We start from the raw sequence: 26480 nt of genomic DNA on the forward strand, positions 1-26480 counted from the left end.
GAGAAGGGAGGAAAGAAGAGAGAATGCTAGAAGTGAAGGTACTGTTTTAAACTGAATATTCAGAGATTGTGATAATAGGACATTTGAGAAAATTGCTGAAGAAGGTGAAGGCGTGAATTATAACATGGCCTTCTAGGGAATGAGTATTCCAGGTATATATGTGTGAGTTAAAAGACCCTGGACTATTAGAGGAACCAAAAGTGGGCCATTATGACTGGAGTATAGTAATCAAAGGCAAAGAAGTAAAAGGTAAAGTAAAAAAATGGGGGCAGATCAGGAGGTCTAGTGGGTAGAGATCTTATAGAACCTTAAAGGCAATTACTGTGTAATGAATATTGCTTTTAAAATGAGTGGAATGAAAAGTCATCAGAGGATTTGGAACATAGGAATAAGGGCATGTATTGAGAGAGCCTTATGTTATGTGGGTGAAGCATGGTTAACCTGATTGCTGTAGTTATCCAAATGACATTATAGTGGATTAGACCAAGGTGATAGCAATGGAACTGATGAAAAGTAGTCAATTTCTAGAAATATTTTGTAGACAGACCTGTCAGGATTTGCTGAAGGATTGGATATGGGGTATAAAAGACAGGAGCTTTATGGATTACATTTGGAATTATGAAAAGAATTGCCACTTACTGACTGGGGACATCTGCAGGAGGAGCAATTCTGATGGAAAATTTCAGTTCAACTTTGCATTTGTTAAATCTGGGTTGTCAATGAGACATCCATTTGGAGATGTGGAGTAGTCAATTGGATATGTAAATCTGAATTAGAGAGGCCTAAGAGTCAAATCAGTGAATATATGACTTTAACAGCCCTAACCCCAAGTGAGATCACCAAGGAGACAGTTTACACAGAGAAGTGATCTGTGGACTAGGTTACATTATTACGAAGTTTTGAGGTAAGTTGTGTTTTTATATTTTTTGTCATTAATTTTCATTTGGGGGTTTGGATTTTTAAATTATTGACTTAAAGCCATTCTTTTTTTTTTTTTTTTTTTTTTTTTTTGGACAGGCAGAGTGGACAGTGAGAGAGAGAGAGAGAAAGGTCTTCCTTTTGCCTTTGGTTCACCCTCCAATGGCCGCTGCGGCTGGCGCACCACGCTGATCCAAAGGCAGAAGCCAGGTGCTTCTCCTGGTCTCCCATGCGGGTGCAGGGGCCAAGGACTTGGGCCATCCTCCACTGCATTCCCGGGCCATAGCAGAGAGCTGGCCTGGAGGAGGGGCAACTGGGACAGAATCTGGAGCCCCGACCGGGACTAGAATCTGGTGTGCCGGTGCCACAGGCGGAGGATTAGCCTATTGAGCCACGGCGCCGGCCAAAGCCATTCTTTATATAAACTTATACTAAATCTTTTGTGGCTATGCAGGTTGTTAGGGCTTATCTTTATTTTTGCTTATAGTTTTGATGAATAGAAGTTAATGATTTTTAGAACTTTTAATTTTAGTATAGCACACATAAAGTATACAAGTTTTAAGTATAAAGGTCAATTTCACTTTACAAAGTGAACCCAACACAATAGCCTACCCAAATTGCCATATGCACTGTCCTAACCACCTTCCAGAGTTAACCATGGTTTTGAGTTTTATTGGCAGAGATTAGTTCTGCCTGTTTTTATAAATGGAATGATATAGAACATGTTTTTTAACATATGTCTGTGAGATTCATTCTTTTTTTTTAGCACAGTAACATTTATTTTTTTCTTATTGTTATATAGTATTGTGTAGTAAGGATATATCATATTTTCATCCTACCATTGATAGCTGCATGTTTTCCTCTTTGGTGACATTTCTAAAATATTTCGGTGGTACATGTATGCATTTCTGGGGAGAATACTCATATTCCTAGAAGTCAAATTAAGTACAGCCAAATGGTTTTTCAGAATTGATATACCAAATTACACGGCTGTTAGTTGTGTATGAAAGTTCCTAGTTCCATAATTTCTCAAAAAATATTATAATTTTTAAACAACTTTATTTTGAGATGTTTGACATAATCTGTACATATTAAAAGTGTACATTTTGACATACATTCACACTCAGGAAACGTCACAATTAAAATATTTTGTCCTTCCCATGTTTTTCATGACCTTTGTAATCTCTCTATCCAGTCTCTTTCTGTCTCTTGTTTCTCTGCTTGAAATCCCCATCTTGACAAGAAGCATTGGGTTAGGCTCAAGAAATTCTTATGTAGGGGCCAGCGCTGTGGTGTAGTGGGTAAAGCTGCCTCCTGCAGTTTCGGCATCCAGTATGTGCACCAGTCCAAGTCCTGGCTGCTCCATTTCCAATCCAGCTCTCTGCTATGGCCTGGGAAAGCAGTAGAAGATGGCCCAAGTTCTTGGGCCCCTGCATTCACATGGGAGACTCCGAAGAGGCTCCTAGCTCCTGGCTTCAGATCGGCACAGCTCTGGCCGTTGCAGTCAATGGGGAGTGAACCAGTGGATGGAAGACCTCTCTCTGTCTCTGTCTCTCTCTGTGTAACTCTTTCATATAAATAATCTTTTTTAAACAAAGAAATTTTTCTGTAAATAGATTTGTATTCATCTCTAAACTGACATGTGGAAGAACTGGACAAGCTGACCTCTAATGTCCCTTGTTTAAACCAAGCTGGGCCACCTCTATTAACAGATGAGGTGTGTGGTTTTTTTTTTTTTTTTTTTTTTTTTTTTTGGCAGGCAGAGTAGACAGAGAAAAAGGTCTTCCTTCCATTGGTTCACCCCCCAAATGGATGGCCGCTATGGCCAGCACGCTGCACTGATCTGAAGCCAGGAGCCGGGTGCTTCCTCCTGGTCTCCCATGCGGGTGCAGGGCCCAAGCACTTGGGCCATCCTCTGCTGCCTTCCCGGGCCACAGCAGAGAGCTGGACTGGAAGAGGTGAAACCGGGACAGAATCCGGCGCCCCGACCAGGACTAGAACCTGGCGTGCTGGCGCCGCAGGCAGAGGATTAGCCTAGTGAGCCCCGGCACCGGCCATCAGATGAGCTTTCAATATCTCTTCTGCCTCCATAGCTTTAGGCAGGAAGTAGATAAAATAATTAGCAAAACCTCATCAAATAAGGATGTTCAAAGAGAAAATTCGTATAAGTCAGTTATACTGTTATTAAGAAAATGGAATTTATGTCATGATTTGTTCAACATCAAACCTCTTACTAAACACAGCTATAGTTTTGTCATTTTTAGCTGTAACAAGATCTGAGGCATTCTTGTTTATAGCATCAAATATTTCATGAGAGTCAAGTGTGAGTTTTTTTTTAAAAGATTTATTTATTTGTTTGAAAGAGTTACACAGAGACAGGAGAGGCAGAGAGAGGTCTTCCATCCGCTGGTTCACTCCCCAAATGGCCGCAACAGCTGGAGCAGCGCTGATCCAAAGCCAGGAGCCAGGAGCTTCTTCTGGATCTCCCATGCAGGTCCTTGGGCCCGTCTTCTGCTTTCCCAGGCCATAGCAGAGAGCAGATTGGAAGTGGGGCAGCTGAAACTTGAACTGGCACCCATATGGGATGCTGGCACTGCAGGCCACAGCTTTACCCACTATGCCACAGTGCCAGCTCCTCCATTAACTTTTTATTTTAAGAATTTTTTTTTATTTATTTGAGAGGTAGTTACAGACAGTGTCAGGGAGAGACAGAGAGAAAGGTCTTCCTTCTGTTGATTCACTCCCCAAATGGCCACAATGGCCGGAGCTGCGCCGATCTGAAGCCAGGAACCAGGAGCTTCTTCCTGGTCTCCCATGCAGGTGCAGGGGCCCAAGCACGTAGGCCATCTTCTGCTTTCCCAGGCCAGTGCAGAGAGCTGAATTGGAAGAGGAGCAGCTGGGACTAGAACCAGTGCCCATATGGGATGCCAGCCGCAGGCGGAGGATTAACCCACTGCACCATGGTGCCAGCCCCTCCTCCATTAACTTTTCTTAAATGTGTGTTTCTTTAGGGAAAACTTTGAAGAGGAGTTGAGTTGGGAGTTGATGCAATGAACTATAAACTTATTTGCAGTGGTTATATAGCAGTTGCTCATATACAAAATACTTGTATATAAATACCACATTTAGGAGTTACTTGATTTATATTTGGTTCACACTTTTTTATAGAAAGCTTTTATTTAATAAATATAAATTTCATAAGTACAACTTTTAGATTATAGTGGGATACTGTAAGTATGGAAGCAATTTAAGTTGAAAGAATTTAACTCCTGCTTCAGGGAACATTACTAAAATTTCTAAGTCAGATGAAAAGGCCAGCTTGATTTTTATGTTTTAACTAAGTGTTATATGTATTTTAAAATTAATTTCTAGTCAAATTGTTATTGAACTTGGGCTAATAGCAATTTTAATATAATTAGGAAATACAAATCACTCATGGAAGTTAGTCTGTTTTTTTCATATATCGTAACTTGTTTTTTTATTTCATGTAACTAATACAGAATTTGTGACAGCATCTGTCTAATAAGCAAGTGACCTCAGATTATTTTAATTACACTAGAATACAGTGTTAAAATTTTCAACTCCAAATTTAATTATTTTTCTTTTTTATTCCTCCTTCCCATAGTAATCAAAGCAAAGAAGCTTTCATTGACTGGGCAAGATATGATGATTCACAGGATCATTTTTGTGAACTTGATGGTAATAAAATAAACTATTGTAATTCAATTTTAACTTTAATCCTTTTATAAGACATATAAATCAGTGAAAATATCTGAGTTACAGCTTTCATCCTAGATTTTGCTACATAGATCTTATTCATGATGGCATTTATTGAGAGCCTGTGTTCCAGGTCCTATGTTAAGTGCCATAAATTATTTTTAATATTTTAAAGATTTATTTATTTGAAAGGCAGAGTTACAGAGAGAGGACAAAGAGAGAGAGAACCTCCATTCACTGGTTCATTCCCCAAATGGTCTGGCTGAAGACTGGAGCCTGGAACTTTTCTGGGTCTCCTATGTAGGTGGCAGGGGCACAAGTATTCAGGCCATATTCTGCTTTCCCAGGCTCATTAACAGAGCTGGATCAGAAGTGGAGCAGTTGGTACTCAAACCAGGCTTATATGGGATACTGACATCACAGGTGACTGTTTAACCCACTGCACCACAATGTGCTGGCCCCATTATTTCTGATATTTACAGCTGTCTGAATAGATGTGTATTGCATATTTGAGAAAACTGAGCCTCAAAAAGATTAATAGCTTGCTCAAGATCACAGAATATCAAGAGGCTGAAACAGGATTTGATTCCAGATCTGAAGAATCTAAGACCCATACTCTTTCTGTTATGACACTGTATTTCCTATGGACCTTCAGTCGAAGCCCTTTTAGTAAAGATCTGTGAATACATAACAGTGTTTCCACTGGAACTTGTCAGAGACTTCAACAAACTCACATAAAGTTGCCTTCCAATATTGAGAATTCTAAGTCAACTTCTCCACAGTGTTCTTTCAGAGAGTTCCCAGAATGTCAAACTAAGTAACTACCACTGTCTTTAACAAAAGACAATTACAGTGATTCAATTTTATATTATGCATGATTCTATTATATATAATATATATGATATATATATATATATATTGTGCTGAGTAGGTTTAATTCATTCATTTGGCCTCTCAGTCTTTTACCTTGGTATTGTCATATTTCTGGTGGTGAGAAAGAATTTGGAGTTCAAGTAAACAGGTGGAAAAAGACAGCAGAAATTTTTCTGAACTCTTCAAGTGTCTGGGGGTGATCGTATTGCTTTCTAAAGATGTTTAGGAAACCTGAAGAAGGTTTCTTTAGGTATCTGGAAATACTAATGGGAAATTAATGAAATATCCTGATTGTGATGCTTAGAATCAGCAAAGATTTTATCAAAGCAAGCTGTTGTACCTATGTTAAGTGCTTGTATCATTGCTCACTCTTTCATTGGCTCTTTGGTTGTCATTCTAATTATATTTGAGTGCTTAATACTCAGTTACTTTTTTCCTATCTCTTATTTCACCTATTATTTAATTAATGTAAAAAATACTGCTAATTTATCTGGTTTTCAAATTAATAAGACATTTTTGTGAGTACAAATTGTAGTAGATATTTAATAAAATCTCAATTGCAGAGATCATTTGTGCTAATTAAATTGATGTGCTAGATTACCAATTACCTATCATCAGTATAGTACTGATTAAAATATTAGTTTCTTAAATTATAAAAACTGAGAAATGCTGTATGATTTTATATCATCCTTTAAGATTTTTAGGATCATATATTTAATCAGTGACTTTTATATTTTAAATAATTCTTATGCATATAAAACCATGCTGTTTATTACCACTACTCTTCGAAGCAATAACATCCAATTGTTTATACTTGGGTGGGTTTCAAGTTGCTGTTTGTTATTCTTTATCTAAATTCAGTGCATTAAAATGAAAATCTTAATAGATTATTCACCCCATTTTATTAGTGAATATATCCATACACTCTTGGCTCCCTGCTGTTTTGTTGTTGGTTTTGTCTTTATTTAAGTAGAAGATGATTCCTTTATGAATCCTGTATATAAAATAGTAGTTTTAAAATAATTTAGCATTTAATATCCTTTACTATAAACTGCTATTTCTGCCTTAGACATTTTTGCTACATTTATGCATGGTTTGCTCCTTTCAGTTCATGTTTCTGCTCAAATGTCATCTCACTAAAGTGGCTCTAATCATCCTAAAATAATAGCCACCATCACTCTTTGTCTCTTTACACTGCCGGTTTCTGTCCCCTAGCCCCCAGCACCAACTGCCTGAGACTATTTGGCATATTACTTAGTTTATCAGTTTATCATCTGTCCTTTCCAACTACATTGTAAGCCACTTGAGGGCAAGGGCTTTGTTCCTTTGGCTCACTTCTGTATCTCTAGTTGCTAGAACAGTGCCTGGACATGGTAGGTGTGCAGTAAATGTTTGCTGAGTGAAGTAATTGGTTCATTAATAGTGTGATAGATTTTTACTTTTCGTTTTTCCCTTAAAGCATCATTCTTGATGATTAAAAGAGGAAATGATTGCTGCCTTTAATATGGAGAGAGATGTTAACATTACTTGAAAGAGCACTGAGTATCCAAAGGAAAGAGAGGGATTGTTTTTTCTTCTCTCTTAAGTAATTGGTCCAAGTTACTACAAATTCTAGGTCAAGTATAGTCACAAGTTTGCTAACCACTCTACCATTTAATTTGGAAATGGCTTTAAAAAACACGACTAACCTTTGGGTAGTCCTGTTTATTTTGTAAAATGTTAAACTTTACGTAAATGGTGAAACATGGATATTTTGTATGAACTGTTTCTTCTTCAGATGAGAGATCTCCAGCTGCTCAGTACGTAGACCTATTGCTGAACCCAGAGCGTTACACCGGCTATAAAGGGTCCTCTGCATGGAGAGTGTGGAACAGCATCTATGAAGAAAACTGTTTCAAGTAACTAGAGGGGCTGGGAGGAAGAGGAATGATTAAAGGGACAGGGGGAAGGGAAGATTTGTTACTGCTGGAAAAAATATATACAAGTCAAACCATTTTATGTGTGGGTTTTGTGTTTTCTTTTTCAGGCCTCGATCTGTTTATCGTCCTTTAAATCCTCTTGCACCTAGCCGAGGTGGGTTTTTCATGCCTTTGAAGCTTGTTTATAAAATGTTTTTATAACTACATATTGATAATTTTTATGTTTTGCTTAGTTTAATAGTGTGGATTGGTTCACAGTTAAATCTCAGTATTTCTATACATTTCATTTAATTATGATCATTTATTGAGTACCTGCTGGGTGCTAGACTATAAAGTAGCTTTAAAACAAAACAAATTAGAGTACATGAGTAATCCATATCTACTACAGATTTCCTGAGGAACTCTTAAAAAGTCTGGATGCCCAGTCCCTACCCCATACTACTTAAGTCAAAATTCTTTCAAAATCTGGATGCCCAGTCCCTACCCCATACTACTTAAGTTAAAATCCTGGGATGAGGACCTAGGTGTTGGTATTTTTTAAACTGTCCAGATGATTCAAATGTACAGCCGAGTTTGAGAACTAATAGCTCTTAACAATGCTCCTCAAACTTCAGTGTGCATACAAATTGCCCAAGAGTATTAGTAATACACAGGTTCTGATTTCATAGGTCTTGAGTGATGCCCAGTATTCTTCTTTTTGACAGGCAGAGTGGACAGAGAGAGAGAGACAGAGAGAAAGGTCTTCCTTTTGGCTTGGTTCACCCTCCAATGGCCGCCACGGCCGGCGCGCTGCGGCCGGTGCACTGCGCTGATCCGATGGCAGGCGCCAGGCACTTCTCCTGGTCTTCCCTGGGGTGCAGGGCCCAGGTACTTGGGCCATCCTCCACTGCACTCCCTGGCCACAGCAGAGAGCTGGCCTGGAAGAGGGGCAACTGGGACAGAATCCGGCGCCCTGACTGGGACTAGAACCCGGTGTGCTGGCGCCGCAAGGCGGAGGATTAGCCTAGTGAGCCGCGGCGCTGGCCCATGCCCAGTAGTCTAATAAGCTCCTGGATACAGCCCAGAATGATGACCAAGTATAGCACACTTTGAGTCAGAATATAGATAGAGAAGTTTCAGAAACTTACGCAGTAACCTAGACCTGCACTGTCAATCAAAGTGACCAGTTACTACTTGGGGCTGTTGAGCAAAGAAATGTGGCTATTATGAAGCTGAATTTTAAATCTTGTTTAACTTTAGTCCCTTTGAAAAACAACTAGTGTAATATTGTTGCCATTAAGCAGAACTTTATTTTGGTAAGACTATTTTAACCCTTGTATTACATAATGTATTATTGTTATAGTGTATATATACTTCTTACTCTTTAAAATGTGGCTATTAGAAAAATTTTTAATTAGATAAGATCTGGCATTAAATTTCAGTGGAACAATATTGATGTAGTCAGTTTACCACAAACTCGGTGAGAAACCAAACTCTGGGAGCAACCTTGTAATTGACCTGCCTTTCCAGTGTTTTCTTTACACCAGGATTGTTTTAAGAAATGGAGTTTCCTGGTCTAGGTTTGTATATTTAGAACCCTCTGAAAACAAAATACACTGAAAAGGGTTGAATGCATGGACTGCTTTTAGATGCCCACTCTTTAACAATGGGGCAAACACTCTTCCTCAAATTCATGCTCTAAATACCTGGAGAACAGAATTGGGTCAGGAAAAAGGCCTGTGTGACTTCTTGTCCTTTGTCTCTTTTCCTACTTTTAATGTCACAACTTTTCTCTTTTCAGTTTAAATGTCTTAATTACAGAAAATTCGTAAACACTGAAGCAGTTCAGAAGTTGTAAAAAAGGAAAAGTGCTCTCCCCACCCACTGACCTACTCACTTTTCTTTTCCATAGTACAGGGTTTGGAGATTATTCTTCCAAATCTTTTCTATGGGCACTTACATTTAAAATAAAAATGTAATTGTTAACTTAATTAAACCATCAAGTCCTAAGAAACACTTCCCTTCTATGATGTAATAAATGAAACACATGGAACTGCTAGAAAGATGAAGGGAGGAAGGGAACCACTGCGTAGTAAGAGAAAGAGGAGAAAAGCCATGTGAAAAAGACAGACGAAAGATTAGGTAAGGGGAAGAGAGTTTGTCCTAGCTGTCAGAGTTCTCCATGAAGTAATTCAGTAGCTTTTGCTGATGCTATTTGTGTTTTTACCTCCTGTGAAAATGCTGATTTCCATCTTTTTAAATGTATTTCTTTCATATTATTCCTGAGTCATAACAACGAGGCTTCTACATCTGTTTTTTCCAACAGTTTTTCAACAACAGAACCTTTTTTCCAAAAATAAAATTTTAATATTAGAATCCCACATTTAAAGCTGAGAGATGCAGAGCTGCTGTGGAGCCCTAGAGCTCATACCTTCTGGCCTCTTCCCCACCTCTAGGCAGCTGTGAAGCAGTATCACAGTGAGGTTTTCACCAACTGCTCTTAATGTCTGCTGAAGAGCAGCAGTTTCTTCCTTTTGTTTGTTTTTTAAATTTTAGTTGCCACATATAAGGGAGAACATCTGGTTATTTGTCTTTCCGGGTCTGGCTAATTTCTTTTTTATTTTTTAATATATTTTTAAAAGATTTATTTATTTGAAAGAATTACAGAGAGAGGTAGAGACAGAGAGAGAGAGGTCTTCCATCCGCTGGTTCACTCCCCAAATGGCTGCAACTACTAGAGTTGGGCTGTTCCAAATCCCGGAGCTTCTTCCAGTTCTGCCACATTGAGGCAGTGGCCAAAGCACTTGGGCCATCTTCCACTACTTTCCCAGGTGTATTAGCAGAGAGCTGGATTGGAAGTGGAGCAGCTAGGACTCAAACCTGCATCCACATGGGATGCCAGTACTGCAGATGGGGGCTCTACCCACTATGCTACAGCGCCAGCCCCAGGTCTGGCTTATTTCAGTCAGCATGATATCCTCAGGTTGCATCTACTTTGCTGCAAATGGGAGAATTTATTATTTTTTACAACTGAATAATATTCCAGTGTGTGTGTGTGTGTATATTTATATATGCTATAAATGTGGTGCAGGTGTCTCTTTGATATATTGTGTTCAAGTCTTTTGGGTATATACCCAGTAGTGGGACTGCTGGATCATATAGCAAGTCTATTTCTTGTGTTTAAAGAAATCTCCACACCTTTCCATAGTGACTGCACTAATTTACATTCCCACCAGCAGTGCATAAGTGTTCTCCTTTGTCCACATTCTTGTCAGCACTTGTTACTCTCTGTGTTTGGATTTTAGCCATTCTGACGGTGAGGTGATATCTCATTGTGGTTTTGATTTGCATTTGTGGCTAGTGATGTTGGGCATTTTTTCATGTATCTGTTAGCTGTTTGTATTTGTTCTTTTAAGTCCTTTGCCCATTTTTCAATAGTATTGGTTGTTTTTGTTGTTGTTGTTAAGTTGTTGATATATTCAGAAGTCTAAATACTCATGTTTACAGATGTCATGATGTTGTACGTAGAAAACCTAAACACTCCACCAAAAAGCTGTTAGAATTGATAAACTAATTCAGTAAAGTTGGAGGTTGCAAAATAAACATATAAAAACCAGTAGCTTTTTAATATGCTAATCATGAACCCACAGAAAAAGAAATCAAGAAAGAAATCTCATTTACAATAGCCACAAAATTCAAATATTTATTAATAAATTTAACCAAAAAGTGAAAGATATCTTTAATAAAAATTATTAAACATTGATGAAAGGAATCATCAACACCACAAAAAATCGGAGATGCTCCTTGCTCATAGATCAGAAGAATTGGTATCATTAAAATGTCTATACTGCCTAAAGCAATCTACAGATTCAATGCAATCCCTATCAAAATACCATTGGCATTCTTTACAGAATTAGAAAAAACAATCCTGAAATTCATATGGAATCACAAAAGACTCAGAATAGCCAAAGTGATCCAGAACAAGAAAAATCAAGCTGGAGGCTTTACAATACCTGACTTCATACTACAAAGCTAGAGTAGCTATAACAGCGTGGTCCTGACATAAAAACTGATATATAGATCAGTGGAACAGAATAGAGTTCCCAGAAAGTTGTCTACATACATATAACCTGCTGATTTTTTTTTTTTTTTGACAGAGTGGACAGTGAGAGAGAGAGACAGAAAGGTCTTCCTTTGCCATTGGTTCACCCTCCAATGGCCGCTGCGGCCAGCGCACTGCGGCTGGCGCACCGCGCTGATCCAAAGGCAGGAGCCAGGTACTTATCCTGGTCTCCCATGGGGTGCAGAGCCCAAGTACTTGGGCCATCCTCCACTGCACTCCCTGGCCACAGCGGAGAGCTGGCCTGGAAGAGGGGCAACCGGGACAGAATCCGGCGCCCTGACCGGGACTAGAACCTGGTGTGCTGGCGCCGCTAGGTGGAGGATTAGCCTAGTGAGCCGCGGCGCCTGCTAACCTGCTGATTTTTGACAAAACTGCTTACACCTTACAGTAGAGTAGGACAGTCTCATCCTCAAATTATGCTGGCAAAATTTGATTTATATATGTAGAAGAATGACATTAGATCCATACCTGTTATCATAAACAAAAAATGAACTCAAGACCTGAATTTGAGACTTGAGACTGTAAATTTGTTGGAAGAAAATGTAGGGGAAACAGTTAGTGACATTAGTATAGGGGACAACTTCTTGGGCAGGATCTACAAAGTACAGGTAACAAAAGCAAAACTAAGCAAATGGGACTGTGTCAAACTCCAAAACTTTTCCACAGCAAAGGAAATCATCAATAGAATGAAAAGATATCCAACAGAATGGAAAAAAATATTTGCAAACCACCTCTCTGACAAAGGAGTAATGAAAAGATGAAGAGCAGCAAATTCCAAAAGTATTCTAGCATAGAAACAGTTACGTTCAGAGAGTGTTCTTTATATATAATGATTAAAGGAAAAGCATCATATGTTTGTTAATTATTAAAACTAGATCTTGGGGATGGGTAGTGGGTTAACCTGATGTCTGGGACATCTGCAACCCATATTAGATTGCCAGCTCAAGTCTTGGCTCTTCTGTTTCTGAACCAGCTTCTTGCTAAAACATCTTGAAGGCAGCAGATGATGAGCAAATACATGGATCTTCTTGGCCCAGCCCTGGCTGTTGGGGAATTGAACTAGTAGATGGAACATTGATCACTCACTTGTTCTTTCTTTCTTTCAAATAAATCTTTATATAAAAAAGATCTTTATACACACACACACACACACACACATATATATATTTTTTTTTTTGACAGGCAGAGTTAGAGAGAGAAAGGTCTTCCTTCCATTGGTTCACCCCCTAAATGGCCGCTACAGCCGGCAGGCTACACCGATCTGAAGCCAGGAGCCAGGTGCTTCCTCCTGGTCTCCCATGCGGGTTCAGGGGCCCAAGCACTTGGGCCATCCTCTGCTGCCCTCCCAGGCCACAGCAGAGAGCTGGACTGGAAGAGGAACAACTGGGACAGAATCCGGCGCCCCAACCAGGACTAGAACCCTGAGTGTCAATGCCGCAGGCGGAGGATAGCCTAGTGAGCTGCAGTGCCGGCCTATATTTTTAGTTTTATTATATGCTGTTTATTGTATAAACCATATGAAAATCTTGTAATTTTGGCCTTTATCCTTAAGAAGCCTCATTTAAGGATGGCTACACGCTGACCAAGGCCCAGCATGTAACTGATAGTTTAAGTGGTATGCTGTAAGTCCATATTATATTAAATGTAATTGGAATGTGATTATATTAGACATTTTTAAGAATACTTTCTATTTTCTCTTATAGGTGAAGATAATGGTGAGATGAAACTCGTGTGTTTGCTTCAAGTGAAGTATTTCTAATGGTCAAAATTTTACTTGATTTGATTCAAAAGAAAATATTTCTTTTTCCAGAAAATAGCTACCAAAAAATAAGACTATGTTTTACAATATGAATTTATACTATGTAAAAAAAAAATATATATAAAGACCATTTTACCTAACTGTTTAGTTAGAAACCAAATTTGTCTTCCAAGTTCTTCATTTTCTATTACAACCTACTTGAACATGTGCTAGGGAAATGTAGAGAAGTTAAGGAAGTTTTATCAGATAGTTTGTCTTGTGAACTTTTTTATTCGCTTTAAAATTTATAACCTGTTATAATACTTAATCTGATGAAGAGCTAATTTATAAATAATTGGTTACTTCAGGTTACTGATTAAATATGTATCACTGTGTACCCTAAAACAGCCAAAATAATTCCTTCAACTGAATATTTATTTATCTGTGTTCTTTTTTTTTAACATTTATTTAATGAATATAAATTTCCAAAGTACAGCTTATGGATTACAATGGCTTCCCCCCCCATAACTTCCCTCCCACCTGCAACCCTCCCCTTTCCCACTCCCTCTCTCCTTCAATTCACATCAAGATTCATTTTCAATTCTCTTTATATACAGAAGATCAGTTTAACATATATTAAGTAAAGATTTCAACAGTTTGCACCCACATAGAAACACAAAGTGAAAAATACTGTCTGAGTACTAGTTATAGCATTAAATCACAATGCACAGCACATTCAGGACAGAGATCCTACATGAGGAGTAAGTGCACAGTGACTCCTGTTGTTGACTTAACAAATGGACACTCTTGTTTATGGCATCAGTAATCACCCTAGGCTCTTGTCATGAGTTGCCAAGGCAATGGAAGCCTTTTGAGTTCACCGACTCTGATCATATTTAGACAAGGTCGTAGTCAAAGTGGAAGTTCTCTCCTCCCTTCAGAGAAAGGTACCTCCTTCTTTGATGACCTGTTCTTTCCACTGGGATCTCACTCACAGAGATCTTTCATTTAGGTCATTTTTTTTTTTTTTGCCAGAGTGTCTTTGCTTTCCATGCCTGAAATACTCTCATGGGCTTTTCAGCCAGATCCGCATGCCTTATGGGCTGATTCTGAGGCCAGAGTGCTGTTTAGGACATCTGCCATTCTATGAGTCTGCTGTGTATCCCACTTCCCATGTTGGATCGTTCTCTCCCTTTTTTATTCCATCGGTTAGTATTTGCAGACACTAGTCTTGTTTATGTGATCCCTTTGGCTCTTAGTCCGATCATTATGATCAATTGTGAACAGAAATTGATCACCAGGACTAGTGAGATGGCATTGGTACATGCCACCTTGATGGGATTGAATTGGAATTCCCTGGTATGTTTCTAACTCTACCATTTGGGGCAAGTCAGCTTGAGCATGTCCCAAATTGCACATCTATTCCCTCTCTTATTCCCTCTCTTATATTTGATAACAATCACTTTTCAGTTAAGTTTCAACACTTAAGAATAACTTTGTATTGATTACAGTATTCAACCAAAAGTATTAAGTAGAACAAACAAAAAAAAATACTAAGCGGGATAACATATTAAGTTGTTCAACAGTCAGGGAAGGGCTGATCAAGTCACCGTTTCCCATAGTGTTCAATTCACTTCAACAGGTTTCCTTTTTGGTGCTCGGTTAGTTGTCACCGATTAGGGAGAGCATACGATATTTGTCCCTTTGGGACTGGCTTATTTCACTCAGCATAATGTTTTCCAAATTCCTAACAGGGATCACTTTTCAGTTAAAATTTAAACACCCAAGAATAATTGTGTGTTAATTACTGTGTTCAACCAATAGTACTAGAACAAAAAAAATACTAAAATGGATAAAGTGTTATATTGTACATCAACAGTCAGGACAAGAGCTGATCAAGTCACTGTTTCTCATAGTGTCCATTTCACTTCAACAGGTTTCCCCTTTGGTGCTCAGTTAGTTGTCGCCGATCAGGGAGAACATATGATATTTGTCCCTTTGGGACTGGCTTAATTCACTCAGCATGATGTTTTCCAAATTCCTCCATCTTGTTGCAAATGACCGGATTTCATTGTTTTTGACTGCTGTATAGTATTCTATAGAGTACATGTCCCATAATTTCTTTATCCAGTCTACTGTTGATGGACATTTGGGTTGGTTCCAGGTCTTAGCTATTGTGAATTGAGCTGCAATAAACATTAATGTGCAGACAGCTTTTTTTGTTTGCCAATTTAATTTCCTTTGGGTAAATTCCAAGGAGTAGTTTGGCTAGGTTGTATGGTAGGATTATATTCAGGTTTCTGAGGAATCTCCAGACTGACTTCCATAGTGGCTTGACCAGTTTGCATTCCCACCAACAGTGGGTTAGTGTCTCTTTTTCCCCACATCCTCTCCTGCAACTATTGTTGGTAGATTTCTGAATGTGAGCCATTCTAACCGGGGTGAGGTGAAACCTCATTGTGGTTTTGATTTGCATTTCCCTGATTGCTAGTGATCTTGAACATTTTTTCATGTGTCTGTTGGCCCTTTGGATTTCCTCTTTTGAAAAATGTCTATTGAGGTCCTTGGCCCATCTCTTAAGTGGGTTGTTTGTTTTGTTGTTGTGGAGTTTCTTGATTTCTTTGTAGATTCTGGTTATCAACCCTTTACCTGTTGCATAGTTTGCAAATATTTTTCCCCATTCTGTTGGTTGCCTCTTCACTTTCCTGTTTCTTTTGAAGAACAGAAACTTCTCAATTTGATGCAATCCCAAATGTTAATTTTGGCTTTGACTGCCTGTGCTTCTGGGGTGTTTTCCAAGAGGTGTTTGCCAGTACCTGTATCTTGCAGGGTTTCTCCAATGCTAATAATTTGATGGTGTCGGGTCTTAGATTTAAGTCGTTAATCCATGTTGAGTGAATTTTTGTGTAAGGTGAAAGGTAGGGGTCTTGCTTCATGCTTCTACACATGGAAATCCAATTTTCCCAGTACCATTTATTGAATAGACTGTCCTTACCCTAGGGATTGGTTTTGGATCCTTGATCAAATATGAGTTGGCTGTAGATGTTTGGATTGATTTCTGGTGTTTCAATTCTGTTCCATTGGTCTATCCTTCTGTTTCTGTACCAGTACCGTGCTGTTTTGATAACAACTGCCCTGTAGTATGTCCTGAAATCTGGTATTGTGATGCCTCCGGCTTCGTTTTTGTTGTACAAGATTGCTTTAGCTATTCGAGGTCTCCTGTGTCTCCATATGAATTTCAGCATCATTTTTTCCAGATCTGAGAAGAATGTCTTCGGTATCTTTATTGGTATTGCATTGAATGTATAAATTGCTTATGGGAGAATGGACATTTTGATGATATTGATTCTCCCAATCCATGAGCATGGAAGATTTCTCCATTTTTTGGTATCTTCTTCTATTTCTTTAAGGTTTTGTAATTTTCATTGTAGAGATCTTTAACGTCCCTGGTTAAGTTTATTCCAAGGTATTTGATTGTTTTTGTAGCTATTGTGAATGGGATTGATCTTAGAAGTTCTTCCTCAGCTGTGGCATTGCCTGTGTATAAAAGGCTGTTGATTTTTGTGTATTGGTTTTATATCTTGCTACTTTGCCAAACTCTTCTATGAGTTCTAATAGTCTCTTAGTAGAGTTCTTTGGGTCCCCTAAATAAAGATTCATATCATCTGCAAAGAGGGATAGTTTGAATTTTTCCTTCCAAATTTGTATCCCTTTAATTTCTTTTTCTTGCCTAATAGCTCTGGCTAGAACTTCGAGAGCTATATTGAATAGCAGTGGTGAGAGTGGGCATCCCTGTCTGGTACCAGATCTCAGTGGAAATGCTTCCAACTTTTCCCCATTCAATAGGATGTTGGCCGTGGGTTTTTCATCAACTGCTTTGATTGTATTGAGGAATGTTCCTTCCATTCCCAGTTTGCTTAGAGTTTTCATCATGAAAGGGTGTTGTATTTTATCAAATGCGTTCTCTGCATCTATAAGGTAATCATATGCTTTTTCTTCTGCAGCCTGTGAATGTGGTGTATCACATTGATTGTTTTGCACACATTGAACCATCCCTGCATACCAGGGATAAATCCCACTTGGTCTGGGTGGACGATCTTTCTGATGTGTTGTTGCATTCTATTGGCCAGAATTTTATTGAGGATTTTTGCATCTATGTTCTTCAGGGATATTGGTCTGTAATTCTCTTTCAATGCTGCATCTTTTTCCGGTTTAGGAATTAAGGTGATGCTGGCTTCATAGAAAGAATTTGCGAGGATTCCCTCTTTTTCGATTGTTCTGAATAGTTTGAGAAGAATTGGAGTTAGTTCTTCTTTAAATGTCTGGTAGAATTCAGCAGTGAATGCATTGGTCCTGGGCTTTTCTTTGTTGGGAGGGCCTTTATTACTGTTTCAATTTCTGTCTCAGTTATGGGTCTGTTTGGGTTTTCTATGTTTTCCTGGTTCAATTTAGGTAGGAATGTATCCATTTCTGATAGGTTTCCCTGTTTGCTGGCATACAAGTCCTTGTAGTAATTTCTGATGATTCTTTTTATTTCTGTACTGTCTGTTGTTACGTTTCCTTTTTCATCTCTGATTTTATTGATTTGGGTCTTTTCTCTTCTTTTCTTAGTTATTTGGGCCAATGGGGTGTCAATTTTTTTTTTTTTTTTTCAAAAAACCAACTCCTTGTTTGCCTGATTTTTTGTAATGTTTTTTTTGGATTCAATCCTGTTGATTTCTTCTCTGATTTTAATTATTTCTCTTCTACTGGATTTGGGTCTGGTTTGCTACAGATTTTCTAGATCCTTGAGATGCATTGAAAGCTCATTTATTTGGTGTCTTTCCAATTTCTTGATGTAGGCCCCTATTGATATAAACTTTCCTCTTAATACTGCTTTTCCTGTGTCCCATAAATTTTGGTATGTTGTGCTGTTATCCTCATTTACTTACAGAAAATGTTTGATTTCTTTTGTGATTTCTTCTATGACCCATTGTTCATTCAGGAGCATGTTGTTCAATCTCCATGTGTTTGCATATGCTCTAGGGATTCCTGAGTTGCTATTTTCCAACTTCATTCCTTTATGGTCTGAGAAGCTACATCGTATGATTCTAATTCTTTTGAATTTGCTGAGACTTGCTTTATGGCCTAGTATGTGGTCAATGCTGGAGAAGGTTCCATGTAGTGCTGAGAAGAATGTAAATGCTTTCTGTGTAGGATGAAAAGTTCTGTAGATGTCTCTTAGATCCATTTGGGCTATAGCGTTGTTTGAATCTACTGTCTCCTTGTTGGTCTTCTGTCCTTTTGATCTGTCTATTTCTGAGAGTGGAGTATTGAAGTCCCCCAGTACTATTGTATTGGAGTCTAAGTCTCCCTTTAAGTCCCTTAACAAATATTTTAAATAAACCGGTGCCCTGTAATTAGGTGCATATACATTGATAATCATTATATCTTCCTGTTGAATTGATCCCTTAATCAGTATATAGTGCCCATCTTTGTCTCTCCTAACAGTTTTTGTGGTAAAGTTTATGTTGTCCGATATTAAGATGGCTACGTCCACTCTTTTTTCATTTCTGTTGGCATGGTATATCTTTTTCCAGCCTTTCACTTTCAGTCTGTATGGATCTTTGTTGGAAAGATGTGTTTCTTGTAAGCAGCAAATAGATGGGTTTTATTCCTTAACCCAATCAGCCAATCTGTGTCTTTTAACTGGACAGTTCAGGCCATTAACGTTCAATGTGACTATTGATAAGTAGTAACTTTGCCCTGCCATTTGCCAAAGATATCTTCTAATATATGTTTTGAACTCTCTGTGATCTTTTGCTGTGAGGTTTCCTTCCTTTACCTTCTTTCATATTGATGACTGTGTTTCTGTGTGTAACACATCTTTAAGCATCTTTTGCTGGGCTGACGAGTGGCGACAAATTCTTTCAATTTCTGTTTGCTGTGAAAGGTCTTTATTTCACCTTCATTCACAAATGAGAGCTTTGCAGGATGTAATATTCTGGGCTGGCAGTTTTTCTCTCTTAGTACCTGGGCTATATCTCGCCATTCCCTTCTAGCTTATAGGGTTTCTGATGAGAAGTCTGCAGTGAGTCTAATTGGAGATCCTCTGAGAGTAATCTGATGTTTCTCTCTTGCACATTTTAGGATCTTTTCTTTATGTTTCACTGCGGTGAGTTTAATTACAACGTGTCGTGGTGAGGATCTCTTTTGGTCATGTTTATTAGGGGTTCTATGAGCTTCCTGTACTAGGATGTCTCTGTCTTTTTCCAAACCTGGGAAATTTTCTGCTAGTATCTCACTAAAAAGGCCTTCTAATCCTTTCTCCCTCTCCATGCCTTCAGGAACTCCTAGAACCCGAATGTTGTTTTTTTAAATAGTATCCTGTAGATTCCCAACAATATTTTTTAGATTTCTAATTTCCTCTTCTTTTCTTTGGTTTGACTGTATCCTTTCCTGTTCTCTGTCTTCTAAGTCCGATATTCTCTCTTCTGCTTCACCCATTCTGTTTTTAAGGCTCTATAATGTGTTTGTCATTTGATCTGTTGAATTCTTCATTTCATTATGATTTCTCGTCACTATCACAGTTTCATGTTCTACTAGTTGTTTCGTTTCATTTTGATTCCTCCTTAATATTTCATTTTCATGAGAGAGATTTTCTATCTTGTCCATTAAGGATTTCTGTAGTTCAAGAATTTGTTTTTGAGAACTTCTTAATGTTCTTATCAATTTTTTGAGATCTGCTTCTTGCATTTCTTCCATCTCATCATCTTCATAATCTTGAATTGGGGTGTCTATTTCATTTGGGGGCGTCATAGTGTCTTCCTTGTTCTTGTTACCTCGGTTTTTGCATTTGTTGTTTGGCATATTGGAGATATTCTTTGGTTTCTTCACTGTGGTGTTTTTTCTCGTTATACTATGACTCTAGATTAAGTGGACTGTCTGCTTTTGATGGATCCTTAGAGGTTGTGATGGGTGTGACCATAGAGCTCTGTTTGGTTCTTCAGGGTTAAGGGTGTGCCAAAGGTGACTCACACAGATTGTTCTCTAGTTCTCTCTCTCTCTCTCTCTCTCTCTCTCTCTCTTTTTTTTTTTTTTTTGACTCAGTTGGGAAGCAATTCCACACAGCTGAGTGGAATTGAGGGTAGTTGATGTATGAAATCTGGCCCCTGTGGGTATTTGTCTGGTTACCCCTGGGACCATACAAAGAGTTTATGCAGCCCTCAGTGTGGTCTCAAATTTCTCAGCAGTCTTTCACCAGGTTGCCCAGGTTACCAAGTTTGTTTACTTGGTGAGTTCTCTTGCCCCCCCCCCCCCCCCCCGATTTTCACAGTCCCAGTTCGTTAGCTCCACACTTTCACTAGGTCTTAACCTCCTGTTATTTTTCCCCACCAGAGTCAGGTTTTTCTGCTTGGCTTCGGGTGGGTGCCACTTTACATACGTAAAATGGCGCCTGCTCTTTGTCTTGCTCGGCTTTGTAAGGTGAGTGTAGAGAGAGGCTAAAGTCCGTGCCGGTTCCCCTTATTTATTCGTTTTTTTTTTTCTCCTCCAGTCAGCCTGGTGAACTTTCCCCAGTGGGGCTTCAGGCATCGTTCCCTGTAGGCTCTTTCTGCCTTTCCCTGCCAGTGTCTCGGGTTACTGAAGTTTTTGTCTCACCTCCCCTTCCAGTGCTGGCGCACAGACTCTGCGGCTCGGCTCCCACGGCTTGGCTTCCACGCGGTGGGCGACCTTGCTCTCCCCGTAGGTCCTCCGAGTCACATCCACTAGATCTGGAAGAGTTTCCTCTGCAATTTTTTCCTGATCCTTTTCCTGAGGCTACTGTAACTCCACTTTTATTAAACTATCTTTTCCTGGACTATCGGTGCGTGCCCTCACTATTCCGCCATCTTGGCTCCGCCCCCTTATCTGTGTTCTAGGGGACCATGTTGGGCATTTTGCAGGAAAGGATGACGTTTAAAACGTGATGCCTACCCTCTAGAGGGTGATGATATATAGTAGGAAAGATAATTACTGTGCATAAATAATTGTAATCGGGTAAGACATACTTGGTACATAGTACAAAAAGTAGGTGATATAGCTCCTTATGGGCAAAACAAATCAACACTGGTGTGATACAGGAAAACTAATGGGAGGGACTAAGCACTTGAAGTGAATTTTAAATAATGGGGCCAGTCTAGGCCAGTAGAATTGGATGGTATGTGCTATTTGGGGGAAATACTATGTACCAAAGATTTTAGAAAGGAAAAGTCAAGCCCACTAGGGAGACCCTTTAGCAGTAGGAAAGACTGTTGATAGGTTAAATGAAAAAGATGGGTAGAGGCCAAATTATTGAAGACCTTCTGAGCTACTTTTTCCAGTTGCCACGTGAGATTTTTTGAACAAGTGAAATAAAAATGAATGCTTCTTAGGCAGCATATGTTGAATCAATGAATCAGTAAAAAGATGTTTGTAGTTATTGCAAAGTGTGAAGACTCTGAAGAGTCAAATACACTACCATCTGTCTCCTTGAGTTCTACTCAATTCATCTATGTGTTAGTTTTCTATCACTATTTTTTCAATAAAAAATAATAAAATAGGATTATTAACTTAAGAAGTAGATTAGCAATTTTGCTCTTTGTTGACAGCCATCTCTCCCTCTCCCCATCTAGAAAAACTGTATTAGGCCATGAATAATTTTCTTTAATTGACAAATACAAATTGCATATATTTATGTATGACATAATATTTTAAAATATATATATATTCACACACACACTTGGGAATGGCTAAACTGAGCTGATTAATATAATGTATTGCCTCAATTATTATTTTCGTGATTAAAAACACTTAAAATCTATTCTCTAGGCAATTTTCCAAGAATGCAGTACTTCTATTAACCATAGACACAGTGTTGTACAATAGATCTCTTTAATTTTTCCAGTCTAATTGAAATTTTTCTTCTTTTGACCAACATCTCCCCAACCTCAAGAACATTTCTTGTGACACTAGTATACAGATAAATCAATGTCTTCCTTATTTTATTCATTAACTTTTCTGAAGAATTATATTCAAATTAAGAGATTTCAAAATATTTCTCAAAATTTAGTAGTATTATATAATTGAGGAAATATATGGTTTTATTGGCTTAGGAAAACTTGATTTGTATAGTAAACGACTTTTTCCTCTCAACCTTTTTTATAGAAGTACTATAGTTGTTCTTATTGAAAGCAAATTTAAGATTGTTAAACTGCCGTCATGATTTTGGATGATTAAATGTTCAGTGAATAAGGTTTACATAATTTTGACTGATATGTTTCCTCAAAAGTTTTAATAGTGAGGATGTTCTCCCAAGTTACTTAAATTACTTGAGGATGTTATTTTCTAGAACCATATGCCCTTTTCCGTTTTACCTGAAGCAGTGGTCATTTCTATCTAGAGATACTTATTAATCTGTCATAATAAATTTTTAATAAACTGTATTTATACATTACCATTTAAAATATTTTAACTCAATTTCCCCCACCCCCCCTTTTTTTTTAGGAGAATCATTCTATACGTGGCTAGAAGGTAAACTTAATGTCTGTGTTTTACATTTACTGGCTTTTTGCAGAAAGTACTGATATGTTTTTATAAATTTTACATTTGTATTGCCTTGACAACTAATTATGACAGTATTTGGAAGAAGATAATATATGCTTTAGATTGCTAAATTTGAGGTTATGGTCCGCCAGAAATGTACTACATACTTTTATATTCTTATATTTCCAGTGTTGAAAATATAAAATGTTGTTATTAATGGAAAGCTGAAATGTTCTAGGATCTTGACAACCTAGGTTAATAACTGGTTATGCGATGATTTTTAAAACTTTTCAAATTGCCATGATTTATGAAACTGAAAGTTAGTATGTATTAGTGGAATTTAAGCAAGTTCACTGATAATGAGAAAATTGATATTCCATAGCTGTGGCCTTTTAGGGTTAAACTAAGTAGTTAATACTATTTTATGTCTGTTAATTGGTCATGTTATCTTATGAACATGATTTCCCTTTGTTTTTAGTGAACTATGTGCATATATCAGCCATTAGTAAGGTGAAAATTATTGTGCAAATACTGTTGGAATTGTATTGAAAATAGCCTGTGTAGAAGAAGATGATTAACTTATTTAAATATTAAGCTCTACTCTAAAGATAAAAAATGTAGAAGGTGGCATTTAGGTTACAAGAGACGGGGACTCTGAATATTGATAAGAAGCATAAGAATGAAATTCAGGGCAATACTGGATTCTAGGAATACTGTATCACCACTCCAGTATCCCCCAATCCCTGAATATTGATAAATGGTTCCAGGGAGCAATCCTGTTTACAGGCAACTGACCACCTTTTCTAGATTGAATTTTTTCATCTGGAGTGTAAGAGTGGCAATAGTAATCCCACTTATCTACATTATTAGTATAGATAATAGCTATAAGAACTCCTTTGGAAATCATTAAACAATGTCTAAATGTCACATCCTATTATTACAGTAAATATAGCCCTTTTGTGTGAGGGAAAAAAAATAGTCTTCAAAAAATTAGAAAATGTGTATTATAAAAACTGCATAGGTTTTCAAATTTTCTGCACCAAAATAAACTTACTTTTTCATTCTGGTTTTCTATCAACTTTTGAAGTACCCTGATAGATTTCCACTCCTCCCTCCTCAGTAGTACTGATTATTATTATTATTATTATCTATGGTAATTCAAATAATCTAGCAAGAATTCTAATTTAGGGGCGAACACTGTGGCACAGTTGCTCCTCTTCCAATCCAGTCTTTGCTGATGTGCCTGGGAGGGCAGCAGATGATGGCTCAAGTTCTTGTGTCCCTGCTACCAATAAACAAGATCTATTTTTAGTTCCTGGTTCCTGAATTTGGGATGGCCCATTCCTGGCTGTTGCAGGCTTTGAGAAGTGAACCACTGAATGGGACATCTCTCTCTCATTTTCTCTCTCTCTGCCTTTCATATTAAATAAAAAACTAAAAGATCTTTAAACAATGCAAAGTAAGCCACTTAAGTACTCTTATAATTTTTCCAACTGCATAAAAACGTGACTATCTTAATTTCTACTATTGAAGTCTATTTTTCCTCATGGAAAAACAAAAAGCAAACAAGCAGAAAACATGTGTGATGGATGGAAAAAGCTAATTGTTCTGCATTAGTGGATTCTTGAAACTAATCTTTCTCCATTTTTATTTATTTTTAAATTTTCCATAAAGACTATTACTTTCCAAAAATTTTATTGTGATACCTAACATAAAATTTTTTACCTGAGCCATTTTTAAATTCACCATTTACTGGCATTAAATACATTACAAGGTGCCAATCTTATTATAAAGAAAATCTTTTAAAATGGAAGCAGGAATAGGCTAGGATAGGGATTATCTTGACCTCTGTTGTAAGTTTTGAGTAAAAGCCTGTATGGGTTAAGAAGGCTACGTAAAATAATTTTCATTGTATTCTGAACTCCAGACAGTATGATTCTATTCACATAGTAAATGGTCAACATGCATTTTTTCGGTGTATGTTGAAATTCTTCAATGTCTGTTCTCCAAGTTTTGGGATCTTACAAGTAGAAAATACAGTTAAATAGAATTAAAGATTTACCAGGCAAGAGGTTAATAAATCTCCACTACCAAATAAGTTCTAAGAAGGAACACATACAGGAAAGGGAAAAGGAGAAACAGCTATTGTTAAATGAAAATTGTGACTTTATAGTTGTTTTATTAAGTTGTCAGCCGACACCACACATACAGACACCAGCCTTTGCTATTGCCTTCTGTGTAACATGAGAACTTTCCAGCTGCCTGTGTTTTTACCATTGGTAGTTGCCAAACTGTTCTATCTGGTTTTACATGAAGTTCCCATCATATTCAGTTAACTCTATTCTGAATATTACTTTGTTTTCTAGTGAGGGGATCCTAATCTAACTTTTTATATTATTCTTGATTTATTTTCACCACCCTTTAATCTTAAAAAAAATCCTGTGTACTGAGTACCTCTGATTCAATATATCTGCTATATAATGGGCATCATTTCTTTTTCATTTTTAAAACATAGGTTTGTGTCTGGAGAAGAGAGTCTTCTATAAGCTTATATCAGGACTTCATGCTAGTATCAATTTACATCTGTGTGCAAATTATCTTTTGGAAGGTAAACAGATTTTTAAGCAGAGATTTTGCTATTAGTGTAAAATTTGGGGGGAGGGGATACATTTTCTCTAGACCAAAAAAAATCCATTTACTAAAATAATGTATTTCTCTTCCTTTTTAGAAACTTGGGGTAAACCTAGCTGGGGGCCTAATATCAAAGAATTTAAACGCCGCTTTGACCCTGTGGAAACCAAGGGGGAAGGTCCACGAAGGCTAAAGAATCTGTACTTTTTATACTTGATTGAACTTCGGGCTTTGTCAAAGGTAGCGCCATATTTTGAGCGCTCAATTGTCGATCTTTACACTGGAAATGTAGAAGAAGATGCTGACACAAAAAGCCTCCTACTGAATATCTTTCAAGATACAAAGTAAGAATTAACTGTCAGGTACCTGAACTTCTCTATTCAAATGAGGTACAACAAAAACCTGACTCCTAAAAGTTAGGAAAAGGGGACTGAGAAGTAAAATTATCAGAAGTTGTTGTAGAAATTTTCATACTTGAGTTTGGGCCATAATTTTAAATGTAACTTTAAGTTTTGTGTAGTATCAAAATTTAGTGCTTTCAGTTATTATCTAGGTAGTATCATTATGTATGTTAGCATTATGGTAGATACATAAGGGAGCATTAACCTTACCTTCTAGAATATAACCGTTTTGAAATATGCTTGGTATATAAAATTTGAGTTTACTGGTTGTTAAAATGAATATGGGGGCAGGCATTTAGCTCAGTGGTTAAGATGCCATTCTGGATACTGGCATCCCATATCAGAGTACTTGGGTTCAAGTCCGGGCACATTCACTTCTGATCCAGCTTCCTGCTAAGGCATATCCTATTAAGTAACTCAAGTCTGTGAGTCCCTCGTGTTCAAGGCTCCTGGCTTATACCTGATCCACCCCAGCCACTGGATGGGCTTTTGGGGAGCGAACCAGTGGATGGAAGATCTCTGTCTCCATTCTATCCATGTTTCTGTCTTTCACTGTTTCTGTTGCTGTGCCTTTTGAATAAATTTTTTTAAAAGAAAAATATTAAGTATTTAAATAATGTATCATATTTTAAAAGAATGTC

The 26480-nt window shown here is 37.7% G+C and overlaps 1 protein-coding gene across 10 annotated transcripts in view; it reads left to right on the forward strand.

The window, feature by feature from the left end:
• The window catches only part of ERO1B (endoplasmic reticulum oxidoreductase 1 beta), a 68005-nt gene that overhangs the window by 31627 nt on the left and 9898 nt on the right, over nucleotides 1-26480 (forward strand). For 3 of the 10 annotated variants that reach the window (XR_016219037.1, XR_016219036.1, XR_016219039.1), the window contains exons 6-12: nucleotides 4544-4617; nucleotides 7286-7406; nucleotides 7535-7581; nucleotides 13233-13273; nucleotides 22769-22795; nucleotides 25323-25415; nucleotides 25536-25782. Coding sequence is in view for 5 of the 10 variants with exons in the window: in XM_051820764.3 (XP_051676724.3) it covers nucleotides 4544-4617; nucleotides 7286-7406; nucleotides 7535-7581; nucleotides 13233-13244; nucleotides 22769-22795; nucleotides 25323-25415; nucleotides 25536-25782 (621 nt within the window). In the remaining 5 variants the exon portion in view is untranslated. Of the gene's footprint in view, nucleotides 1-4543; nucleotides 4618-7285; nucleotides 7407-7534; nucleotides 7582-13232; nucleotides 13274-22768; nucleotides 22796-25322; nucleotides 25416-25535; nucleotides 25801-26480 lie in introns of all 10 variants that reach the window. The other 7 variants (XM_051820764.3, XM_089311648.1, XM_089311649.1 and 4 more) reach the window with 4 other exon arrangements.

This window comes from Oryctolagus cuniculus, chromosome 13, assembly GCF_051225735.1.
Source record: "Oryctolagus cuniculus isolate XC-2025 breed Fujian yellow rabbit chromosome 13, ASM5122573v1, whole genome shotgun sequence".
Taxonomy (NCBI): Eukaryota; Metazoa; Chordata; class Mammalia; order Lagomorpha; family Leporidae; genus Oryctolagus; species Oryctolagus cuniculus.